Genomic DNA, 12,848 nt, shown 5'->3' with positions numbered 1-12,848 from the left:
ATAGCTTACAATCAAAACAAAAATATAAATTAAATATATTTAAATCAAAATCTATTCATTAAGGCAACAACCCAGCAAGGAAAATCCTGTCCGCTGGGCGTGAGCATCAGTTCAATATTATTATATCAAATATTATTTTATTATTATAAATAAAAATAAATATGGCAAAATTTTAGAATCACGTAAGTAATCAAAAAAATAAGGTTGAAATAAAAAAAATGTATATTATAAAATATTATCGAGAGTAAAGAAAAATGTCTCAATTATCCATTTATTTATCTGTGCCCCATGTCTATCCTCAGTTAAAAATTGCATACCATTTGGGATTAAATTAATTAATTTTGTGCTTAAATAATTTAATTGTCGACGTAATATTGTTAGGTTAGTGTGATTTATGTTGAATAAATTATGAAAATTTAACCTGAAATTATATGTGGCTAGATTATTCCTTATTGTAAATCTATCTTTATTTTTTCTTATGTAGTAGAGAATTTTTTTAATATATAGTTGGCGTATGGTCATTACCTTGAATTCATCAAATGTGTCCCTACTTGGATGAATTCTTGGTCTATTCAGAATAGTCTTTATTATCATTTTTTGAATGACAAAAATCCTATTTATTATGTGATCATAAGTTCCCCCCCCATACTCCTAACGCATATTGCAGAATTGACTGAACGTATCCATGATAAATTAGTTTTAACTCCTGTATATTTAATAATTTACGGATTTTGTAAAATATATTATATAAGATATAAATTTTAGCCTTTTACAAATGAATTCTATATGCATGTCCCACTTGAGATGACAGTCTACCATAATCCCCAAATACTTGACCACTTTTTCCTGTTTTAGTTTCGGGCAAGCACATTCTCCCCACGTCTCCGATTCACAATTCGTGTGTATTTTAAGTACAATTTCCTCTGGTCTCTTTCATAACTTTCCACAAATTCTTACTGTCATTCTTGTATTCATCTAGTTTATTTCTATAATAGTTTGTTTTGGTGATATTTATTAATTCTTTTAATCTGTTTCTGTATTCCCTGAATCTGTTTTATAGTGTTATATTATACGGCTCCTTTATAGTTTGCGATTTCATTCTATCCCTAACATTAATTGATTTAATGAGACCGGATGTGATCCATGGTTTTAATGCTCGGTTCCTGTGTGTAACATTTCTGGTTTTAGTTGCTCCTTTAGTAAATTTAGTAAAACAGTGTTATAAACAGAAAGTTTCGAAAAAATATGGAGCTGGTCATTTACTTTGAATATTAAATGTCTGAAATAAGTCAGAATCAAGGCGGACATCTGGAATCACGTGCCGGCGCATAAGGACAGACAGTCCGTGATAACTCCCAAAACATCAGCAGTCAGCTGGATGATGAGTCATTTCTTTTTTTTTTAATTTTATCCTATTATATCCTCAAAGTTGTGACTTGTGAGTCAATTTCAAGAACTTCATCTGTTCAAAGGATATGTTGAAAATTATTTCAAGATGATTGTTGACTCAAATTTAAGATTTGGACAACACATTCTTGGAACCATTCTAAAACTCAAATTCAATGATATTGATTCAGTCACTAATTTGAGCTATTTGATTGAGGAAAGTAATCTTGAACAAACCCACAAACGGACAACAAATCAAGAATTTTGCATAGAGAAAAGGTAGCATAAGAAGATGATACCATGAAGTTAATCCTATCATTGTATCAAATGGTTCATGTACCAAATTTCACTGTCAACTCAAGCCGATAGTCCACATAGTCCTTTTTCGTGAAACTATGTGATGCTGGTAGTCACTCATACTGTGCCGTTCTCATACTCTCACCCGGCCAATATCGTAATAATAGACAGTAGTCGACAGTAATTGGCTTCAGTTTGAAAAATTGACTTGAAATTTGGAACATAAATTACCCATATCATGAGATATCTTATGCTATCTTTTCTGTATGGTTCTAGTCATCGTTCGACTGAAGAAGTGCTCAGAGCCAACCAACAACTTATCACAAGCGAGTGCAGTGCAGTCCAACAGTGAAAGATGGTAACTTGGATGACCTAACCTAACTTATAGTACCTGAATGTCAGGGACCAGCGTGAGCAGTCCGACAGTGAAAATGGTGACCTCGATGAGCAGCGTCTTTGTGATGGACCAGCCCTCGCGGCTGAGGCCCTGCGCGATGCGGATCTTGACGTCGAGATGCGGCGCCGTCGTCACCACCGACTTGGTCAGCACAATCACGTTCTCGAAGCCCACTGTCACCACCAGGTAGGGGAACATCTGCAGTAGGATGCCCTGCAACATCATTCACTCTTCAAATTCATACTCCCAAACATGAACGGCCGGTTACAGTCTATCAAACTAACCTTGATTAAGTTGGATTTTGTAATTTGATGGTTTGTTTGTATGAACAAACAAATTTTAATTTAATCTAATCTAATTAACAATTTTTTAAACAAAATTTAATCCATTTTATTAAATAGATTAATGTTGGCTAGAAAACAGTACATATTCCACCCAACGAAACTAATGCTGCGAGAGTCAATTAGCAAATTGAACATAAACCTTGATTAAGTTGGATTTTGTAATGTAATGGTTTGTTTGTATGATAATTTATTAAACAGATTAATGTTGGCTCGATAACTTGTCTTCAGTACCAGTGCAGACTTCATCCAACGAAACTAATGCTACGATAGCCAATTAGCAAATTAAACGTAAAAACGATAACGTTATTAATCAAACGTTTGAATTTACGGACAATAGAGTACTCATAATAAAACACATTATATGAACTGCATGAGAATGTGAATAATTTCTAGTCTGAATGAAACAAGTTGATACAATTTAATGATAATGATTATCTAATAGTCTTGTACCATTATGTTTTTATAAATTATTTGTATTGTTATTTGGACAATTGTATAGCTTCTGAAGAACTCAGAACTCACAGCAATAAAATGATTTATCTATCTATCTAATCTACTTTGGTTCTAGATGAACATATCTGCATTACAAGATTAGGTAGAATTGCTTTATTCTCAAGTATTCTCAATTATATGACTGAAATTCGATGAGAGAAACCAGCATCGACTAGGATCTCATATTGAAAAAAATAACAATTTGGCTTGCATTAGATTGGAAGATCCTAATTTTGCGCAATCTGGCAACGCAGATATTTGGTCATCTATAAACCCTTGTTTCAACTTGTTTTATTCAGAGATTTTATCTGAAGTAAACAGAATTATCTGCTACTCCCGTTGGAAGGACTGCTTGAGCACGAAAAAAATGTCATGATATTACATGGTCATTATGATGAGTTGGCTGACTAAAAATTAACTGATTCGGTTCCACAGTTGGTATCAAAAATAACCATATTATAACAAACGAGACTTAATATGGATTTAATAAATAGTTTTAACTGAGAATCCATTTAAACTGGCACTACAAACGGCAATTAGTGCCGTTTGCACCGTGCTAGTTTAAACCAAAAATCAATTTAAACTGGATTATATCCGTATCAAGTCGTGTTTGTTATAATGTGGTTCATTTTGAGTTCAAGCCACCAGCTGACTCTCAAATGAGTTTGAGCTTTCACTGTGCAAACGGCCCTAAGAATGTCAGATTTGCGCATGCGTAGTAGATTATGAAATGACCGCCAGGGGCCTTATTGTGCTCCTACCATATTCATCTCTCACCATCACCATCAACATCATCATCCTACTCTTTCCACACGAAAAATCTTGAGACTTATAATGAGTCGACTATAAATGCTCAAAACCTCAGCAAGAAAATGTTTCTTTAGCAAAGAAAATAGTACAAAATATTCTTGAACAAAATAGTAGGGTACCTCTGTTCCGCGCCCACATCCAGCCAGTTCAAGGCCGAAGAAGAAGCAGATTCCCAGAGTGACAAGGAGAGATGAAACCACTGTCATCACTGCGCTCAACGCAATGCCTACCTGAAAATTCAACACAATTGCTTTTATAGGAATACAGAATATTTATGTACTAGGAGCGTAAAGCGCCACTTTTACGAAAGCAATAGAGAGCTCTGCATTCGAATTACATAAAGTATTTTTTTCAACATGTGCAGTATAATTTGCCTTCAATACAAAAATTATTTGATTAACTCACCTGAACCCTGATCGATCATGGATTAATACCTGAATTGAATTGAATCAGCTGCTTCTCGATTAATCAATTTTAATAAAATAATGCTGAGTTTATTGAGAGAAAATTTAATGCAAAATTTCACTCAAAAAATTAAGCAAAACAGTCATATGCCAATTGACGGCTAAAAATAGTATGTTGAGGCTAGGTGGAATCTTCCCGAGAGAGGGAATTCCCCTACAACAAAAAAACAAACCATATGAATCTACTTTTCCACTAATGATCATCCTTGATAATATGAAAAACCTGTAGATATAAGTGACTGACCTTGGATCTGACAAGCTCGATCTTCCTAAGAAAGAAGTAGACGTAGGCAAAGAGGAGAGCGTAGATGCCACTCAGTGGTGCCAACTCAGCGTAGTCAAATTCGCCCGGATAGTAGATGTGCAGCGAGCCCCCTCCCCCGTCACTACCATCTTGGTTAGGGTCGTCGTCGCTGCTGTTGCCACTGCCACTGCCTCCTTGATCCGACTTCTGATGCAGTGGGTAGAGGCGGGCCAGCCGGTCGTGGAGGCCGTCAATGAATCTGCGAAGAAGAGTCAATGTTAACATTCTTATGGGTGTTACACTGAGAGACTGCAAATGTGAGAACGGAGTGTTTATGAGAGTAAAGGATTGCTTCCGAAATAATTTAGCCCGGTCGGGCAGAAACAGAATATTATTTGTTCTTATAAGAGTATTCACATATTGAAAGAATGTTTGGCAGACAAAATAAACTAAGATTTCAATTAGAATTCATATTCAGAAAAAAAATTGAATTCAGATCCACAAAAATACAGGTTTATTCAGAATGATGGGCCCATTTTTGGAAATTCATATCTAATGAAGTACTTATCCGAAATGAACAATCATCCCAATGAAAATAGAAAATTCCAAAGTTTATGTAAAAATAATATTACTTTAGGGGCTTGTCAGACTAGTCGAAAGACGCGCAACCAGCCGGTTAGACAGGTCGTTCTGTCAGTCTCTTTCCATTGGTATGAAGATTGTTTATTTTGGATTAGTACGTCATTAAAAACGAGTTTTTAAAAATTGGTCCATCATTTTAGAATAACTCTCGATATAAATACACTAAAAAATGCATAATTCATTTAGATCTATGTTGACTTTGGCTTAACGAATAACAGAACTTATCGAGGAGCTCGAATTAGCTGGTAAAATCAAAGATTGTGATTACCAAGATTCAGTACAAAAACTTGAAAGAGAAAAAAAGTCTATCATTGTGCAAAAAGGAATCATTGAATACTCACAAACTTTGCAAAATTCAGGTTGGCTATAGACGACAACCTATAGATGAGTTCAATCAGGGGTGAGACCATATTAGGCGTTTTCAGACGAGTCGGCAGAGCAGGAAGCTCTCCGATTGGCTGATTATCAGCTGATTCTTGAACGACAACCCAATCACCCAATCGGAGAGCTTCCTGCCCTGCCGACTCGTCTGAAAACGCCTAATATGGTCTCGCCCTTACATATTTGACTCACATCGGAATCACTTATGGAAGTTCTATTTGGCTGCGCCAAACTATTGAAGGAGAAACAGTATGACCTAATAGAGTTGGTGAAGCTATTTAAAAATGCCTGAATTTGAAGATAAACAATATTACTGTACTTACTGTTTATCGTAATGGCGGAACACAATTGTAACAGCAAACTGGATGATTCTTTGCCGTTTGCGTAGAGGATACCGTTTGATGCCCGTGTCCTTCATATTCAAACCGAATAGCATTTCCGAAAGACTCACTTTGCCTTTCTGGAAGTTCTGAAATTCAAACAAGAATGTTCGATTGAAAGCAATCAAAATAATTATTATTTGAGTACGACTGGATAAGAGCAACATATTCAATTAAAATAAAAATCATCAAAATTACTAGCAACTTGATGATTTGCTAGACAACACTGAACTCACAAGGAGGTTGGAGAGAACAAAGCCCTCCCTTCGAGTTGGTGTAGTGCTAGTGAAGCGAAAAAAGTATATTAAATAAATGTGTAGTGAAAGAATTTAAAGTAGTGAAATTATAGATTAGAACTGTAGGCTTCATTGGAAGACTTTAGCAATAAAAATTAATATTTTAGGATAAGAAATAAGAGAACAAAATTAATGGTTAGTCCTAGTGACTAGTTTTAATAGAAATAATATATATATATATAAAAAAAACTTGTTGATTATGATCCTTTTGCTACAATACAAGGTGAGTTATTAACTAGAACATACATTTTTTCTGCTTTCTTAGATAAGACAAATCAAACATTTTCAAATGCTAATATCTCTTCGACAGGAGCAAATTTTTCCAATCTGATGATATATTTATTATCCTCTCGTCAAGTACTATAATTTTTGACTGTTTAAACGATTTTAATATTTAATATTGTTTGGCAATCATTCATAATACTTTTAATAACAGAAAATAATAAAATCTCTCAGATCTGCATGATACTTGGGCTATGGATAGAGCTTCAGCTTACAAGAGTGTTGTGCAATGTTGTATACTTTTTGCTACAATGCATGGTGACTTATACACTAGAGCAAAAATTCACACTCCTCATTCAGATGAGAAAAATAAAAAAATTTTCAAATGCTAATTTATCATAAATAGAAGCGAATTTCGCCTATCCAATGACATATTAATGTTTCTCTCGTCAAGTAGTCTACTATCATTCCAGATGATTAAAGCAATTTTGGTATTGACGTTATTTACACAAATTCATGATGTTTAAATAATCTTGATCATAATTGTCTTGATAAATAACTTTATATACTTCTTCAAAAGACTAATACGTAAATAAATACCAGGTTCCAACAGAATGAGTGGTGATTCAGTGGCCCTATCAGGGCCATTAGGCAAACACTGCCAGTAAAATGTGAATCGGAGCATTACCTGGTAACTGTAGATGGTGGAGATGAGGTTGGTGTCGCCGGTGAAGCGATGCAAGTCCTGCCGCCAGAAGTTGGCGGGCGACAGCAGCAGACAGCCGTACTCTGGCAGCAGCAGCCGATCCTTCTTGCTGCGGGCGCTCTCCACGTGAAAGCACACGTCCGAGAGAGTCAGTGAACTGTCCAAACCCCACAAAAAATGCATTTTTCACAACCATTCTATAATGTAAACATCACAAACAATCTCATAACAGGCGACTTTCGCAAAGGGTTTGCAAAACTATACTGAAAAGTGTACTTCATGCATTGACTTGAACATTAACATTGAACACGGTTTCCGATGCTGGCAGCAGTTGAGTTTGTCAAGTTTTCAATCCATCAAGTTTTCAATACGTCAAGTATTCATTTCGTCAAGTTTTCACTTTGCCAAGTTTTTCAGTTCGTCAAGTTTTCCATCAATTTTTCAGTAATAGAAATAGAACAAACTAATAGAATAGACTAAAGTCAAGTTTTAATTAGTCATGTTTTTAGTTTACGGTTTCACTCTTGTCAAGTAGCTTTTCACCGTGTCTTAACTTACATCTAACTCGTGCGTTAAAGACCCTTATTTCAAAAGTGTTGTATAAACTACTATTAAAACCAAGTATTTACAGGAATTTCATAAAACATAATGTTTATGGGCAGCTCACTGAGGGCATTGACAGGGTTAGTGTGTGACAGGGTCAGTGTCGTCAGTCAGCTGCCCAAAAACACGTGAAAAGTGAACTTCACATAGAAACATCTAGCGCTCGAGGAATTCATTCATTCAGCGCTCGAGGACTGTTGAATCATTTTTGTAATGACTTAATATTTTCAGTTTCAAGTGATTCGGCATAAGCTTTTTATCTCATTCAGCGGCTGATCCATTCTGAATGCAAAATGTATATAATCCATTCACTAATAATATGATGACTTCTATTATTAGCGAACAAAATGGCAGGTAACCAGAAAGTTAATAGTAAATTGATATATAACAAATTTAAATATTGTTTGTTTCACCTAGTATACAATGTTGGTACCTGGAATAATTATAACAACCGATAGTGATAGGCTACATCAGTAATCGTAGTACATCACGAAGTATCAGATAGGATAATAGGGTTAGGTTCAAAATTCAACTGAATAAGTATTCAATAGAATTAGAATGTTAGTTATAATAAATGTTATTGTGTAGTCATAACTGGCTTGTTTCTGCTTTTTTCTAACTATCTTTTTAATGCCACAACTGTTATTGTAACAGGATGTGAGCTTCAAACTTCCAGATTTGATCAGTTAGTCGGACTTGAAACCAATTTGGAGGACCACGAATTCTTCGTCGTTTTTCTACCTTACAGGCTCTCAGTCATCAAAATATAGTTCCTTTTGTTGTCAGTCATCAAAATATAGTTCCTTTTGTTGTTCGTTTTTCAAGTAATTGTTTCAATAATTTGTTGTATGTAATTCTTGTTATGTATTGAATAAAGAAAGTGATTGATTGATGTAGTGGGTTGAATTTCTCGGAATATTCATACCGCACGACGAGATTGTTCCTGGTTTTTAAATGTTAGCCGGTACCTATAGTTTGTTTAGTGTGAGCTAGAGTATTTACCTGTTTTCATGCTGGTAGTTCTGAATGACCTCGACCAGACTGAAGACCTCGGCAAGAGGCGCCCGGTAGGCATCGGTCAGTAGGAAGTCATCGGACCAGGGAGAGACAGCTGCTTTCATCACAACCTGTAGCAGCAAAACGCTTCGAATTATAATTCGAATCCAATGATCATACCTAGTTATGATCTAATATGCCTGGTTCAGCCACGACCTCTGAGATGAATATTAATGAAAGAATATTTTCGCTTATTCCTATTCAGTTTTTTTCTGCCTAATCGGATTGAAAAATAATAAGAGTTGTACTTATGGGAGTGTTTACACATTGAAAGAAAGTTCTGAGAAAACAAACAATTTGGGAGCACATAGGAACGAAATGTTTCTGCCCTTTTTTCTTTCTAAGCCTATCAAAACAAAATTGAACCGAAACTCTTCAACGGTTCATTCCTTGTGAACAAGTGATTCGAGTGGAACATGGACTTTCTTCGTTTTTTGTCATTCATTTAGAAAATGTATTTACTGATTGGTAACGCTTTAAAAGACGTTTTCAATTATAACTTCCCAGAATCTCATTTTGGCCCAATGTTAGCTGCTCAACACTCTTGGGAAAGATTTGATGTATTTCAAATAACTATTTTAACAAAATAAAAAATAAGTGACAGGAAGTCCAAGAAAATGTTGGAAAAACAGATCCAAGGCATTGAGAAGTATTACTATGGAAGAGCTGATCTTCAAGACCCGGCTTCTAAGACACTAATTAAATCTAATGAACCATTTAAGTTATACTAAAACTAGAGTTTTAATGGTTCATTCAATTTAAAACGTGTCCTTGAAACTGGTCCAAGTATGCAAAAAATTGTAGTACCTAGTTGATGTCGAAGAAAAAAAACGAACATTAAAATGGAACTGAGAGAATAGAATGTTGCCAAGAAAGGTTGCACAAAAGCCTGTTGAATTTCAATCACGATTAAAATCACGAATCAGAGAATGCTTTTCTGAGAAGAAGACTTCTCTGACTAGTTCACATGGCTCCAAATCGGGATTAAAATTGAAGACTTTTGTGCTACCGGGGGATACTGCTTGTTAAGTACTGTTTATGATTTGATAAGCAGGAAATGCAGTGCATAGCATAGGCCTACCTGTTGTACATAGCAGACAGGACTGGAGGCCTGGAGCCATCGCGGTGCATCGGTGAGTGTCTGGTTGCCGTGGCTTGCATACTGCTGTGGCACATTGCCTGGCAGTGGTAGACTCAGCAGTGGGTAACTGCAAACAATATCACAAAACATTTACTAGAATTAAATTGAATTTATTGCCGAAAAATACACAAGTGTACGATAATAATGGAATATTCTACATACACAACAATATTATTAGTAGCATACTAATGAGTGTTCCATCTCCTACATACAGTGTATTAATGAAAGAATTTTATGGGCTTGAAGAGCATGAAACTCGAAATACTTAATGTTTAGTAAACTGATTAATTTGAAATTTTGCACAAATATTCTAAGTTTACCAAGGATGGTTATAGGCCTCTATAATTATTAAGGTATTATAGCAGATAACCCGTGGTCTGGCACTAGGTAAATTTTTGTGTTGTGTCATGCAAAGTTGAAAAACGTATATTCGTCGAGTTCAAAGCCAAATTTCAAACAGTTAAGCTGGATTTACACCAAAGTTATTAACAAAATGTTAATAACTTAATCCTTATAGATTCTATTAGATTGAACAACGGAACTTGACAAACACATGTGTTCATCATGTGTATGATAAGATATGTTCGATCTAATAGAATCTATAAGGATTAAGTTAATAACATTTTGTTATTAACTTTGGTGTGAACGCATCTTTAAGCGATCATAAAAAGTTCAAAAACGTCCAACAAAGGAACAAGTTATATGGATCTTATTGGAAAATATCTTCTCCTTACAACCATATCCTTAGAATTAGATTCGACTGATAGTTTTCTAGTTATTGAATGTTTTCAAAAATATCGAGAACTATATACAGAGTGAGTATAAATTATTGAACACATTTTGTAGGTGAATAAAAAAATAGCGAATAACTCAAAAACACTTCACTTACTTCACTTCGTTTATTATTACAAAAATAATGAATAAGAAATTAATTATATGAAAATAAGCATATGTTCATATTATATAATATCAACTTGTTTATTTATTTTTTACATTTCAACTTGAAAATGAGGGTCGAAACTAGTCGTTGAAATATTTTAAAGTTTTTAATAATAAAGGGTACTACAAGGTTTTTTATATTGTTTTTATTAATTCGAATAACTCAAGTTTACTTACATGGATATCGACTTATTGAAAAGCCAATTTATAACACATGACAAGTTTGACAAATTTCTACGTGTGCACGTTTTGTTGCACTTAAAATATCTATACGATATTCAATTCCAAGCTATACATGGTCGATAAGGTCCTGAATTGCGGCTTCAATTCTTCGATTTAGTTCATCAATATTACATAACTTCCTTGCATACAACTTATTTTCCACGCCCATAATCTAAACGAAAACGTATTTGAACTGTTAAAACCGATTATCTGCTTTTGTGAAACCACAGAACGCACATAGCATCCTCCTGATGCTCTGTCACCCCACACCATTAAGGCTGTGCAAACGCAAAGGCTAAAAATAAACTTTCTACTGGTGATATTTTTCAAAGTTTTTAGATTTATATTTTATCAAGCTATCGAAATGAATAAGTTTTCTCAGGGAAACATTTTTTTCCAATCATTACTTTTTGAGATATGAAAGCCTACAGATATGAACACCTGAAGTTTAAATTTTTGGGACAGAACATTTCAAATTCGGTAAGATATAAATCCATGATATTTATAGGATAAATTCTTCATGGTATTGTTGATTGAATAAAACAAAAATTTTCTGAAAATATCCCAAAAATTGATATTTACAGAAATTTTTGTTTTATTCAATCAACGATACCATGAATTTATCCTCTAAAGGCCGTTTGCACAGTCAAAGCTTAAACTGAATTTAATCAGCTTGTGGCTTAAACTCAAAATGAAACACATTATAGCAAACGAGACTTGATACGGATTTAATCCAGTTTAAAATGAAATTTAGTTTAAACTGGCACTGTGCAAACGGCTCTAAGTCTCATGGATTTATCTCTTACCAATAGTAGTATGGTTGTTTTTTATTTACGTGAGAAATGTGTTCAATAATTCATGCTCATCCTGCATATCTCGAAAACTAAGGTCGATAAGAACATTTTACTGAACATTTTTTGTTGCAAATTTCATGTGGCTATGGTCTTCAGCTGTTACACTTTTTGTGGGACACTCTGTATGTCTGTAGGCTACCACATCCCTTCCATCGCTTCTTTGTTTCATGTTTGAAAGTGAAACATAACCTCATTTCAGACATTTTATTTGAAGTCTAGAGAGAAATATACCAAGGTTTGTCTTTTTCCCCTCTCAATCACTACAATGACATGCTAACAAATTTATACAAATAAAGAGGTAACAGAAATGAGCTAAAACTGACCAGCAGAGCAGGGTGAGTGAGAGGGCGAGGAATATGACGATGTAGGGATGTGTTGCGCAGAAGAGGCCATGCGCGTAGTACAACTGCGCAACTCGTTCTGGCAGACTGCGCGGCACTGATGTCTCCGTCCATCTTGGATTAGCCATCACTCATCAATGTCAAGTCATCTTCCATCAGATCACTGCAACACAAAACACATCTTATTATTATTGACGATTGAAAATAAATTATTTATTTTCTTAAAAAACATAACAGTTCGTGTTTTAAAACATTTCTTATTTACCATAAACCCCTTATTTACTGGAACATTTTTATTTTGATGTAAGGATCACCTCATAAAGTTTGTAGATCTATTTAGGGAACATCCTGTTGTTGTGAGCTGCATAAGTAGACAGTTATAGTTCGGTTCATGACAGAGTACGACCAATTATTATCAAACCGTTAAATCGTGGAATGCTCTAAACATAAATACTTCGCTAATAACATCACCAACAACGTTACATCAACATTACCTTATTACATCATAGATTATCTTTACTGGAAGGATAACAAAGTTTATAAATATATTATACAGTTTTCGAGTTAAAAGCTGATTTATTGTTCATTAAAGTTAATTTTTAAAAGCTTCTAAAAAATTACCTGCATGCGA

At 34.5% G+C, this 12,848-nt stretch overlaps 1 protein-coding gene across 1 annotated transcript in view; it reads right to left on the bottom strand.

The window, feature by feature from the left end:
- Positions 1-12,848, bottom strand: part of LOC111052444 (sterol regulatory element-binding protein cleavage-activating protein) — a 62,365-nt gene that overhangs the window by 36,724 nt on the left and 12,793 nt on the right. The window contains exons 2-9 of the mRNA XM_039423306.1: positions 12,200-12,380; positions 9,802-9,928; positions 8,667-8,791; positions 7,044-7,218; positions 5,781-5,926; positions 4,435-4,693; positions 3,846-3,956; positions 2,075-2,293 (exon numbers count right to left, since the gene is read on the bottom strand). Of these exons, the coding sequence (XP_039279240.1) occupies positions 2,075-2,293; positions 3,846-3,956; positions 4,435-4,693; positions 5,781-5,926; positions 7,044-7,218; positions 8,667-8,791; positions 9,802-9,928; positions 12,200-12,345 (1,308 nt within the window). The 5' untranslated portion in view covers positions 12,346-12,380. The remainder of the gene's footprint in view (positions 1-2,074; positions 2,294-3,845; positions 3,957-4,434; positions 4,694-5,780; positions 5,927-7,043; positions 7,219-8,666; positions 8,792-9,801; positions 9,929-12,199; positions 12,381-12,848) is intronic.

Source organism: Nilaparvata lugens, chromosome 3, assembly GCF_014356525.2.
Source record: "Nilaparvata lugens isolate BPH chromosome 3, ASM1435652v1, whole genome shotgun sequence".
Lineage (NCBI taxonomy): Eukaryota > Metazoa > Arthropoda > Insecta > Hemiptera > Delphacidae > Nilaparvata > Nilaparvata lugens.
Note: the sequence above shows the minus strand (reverse complement) of the source record. Positions and strands in the feature narration are given on the sequence as shown.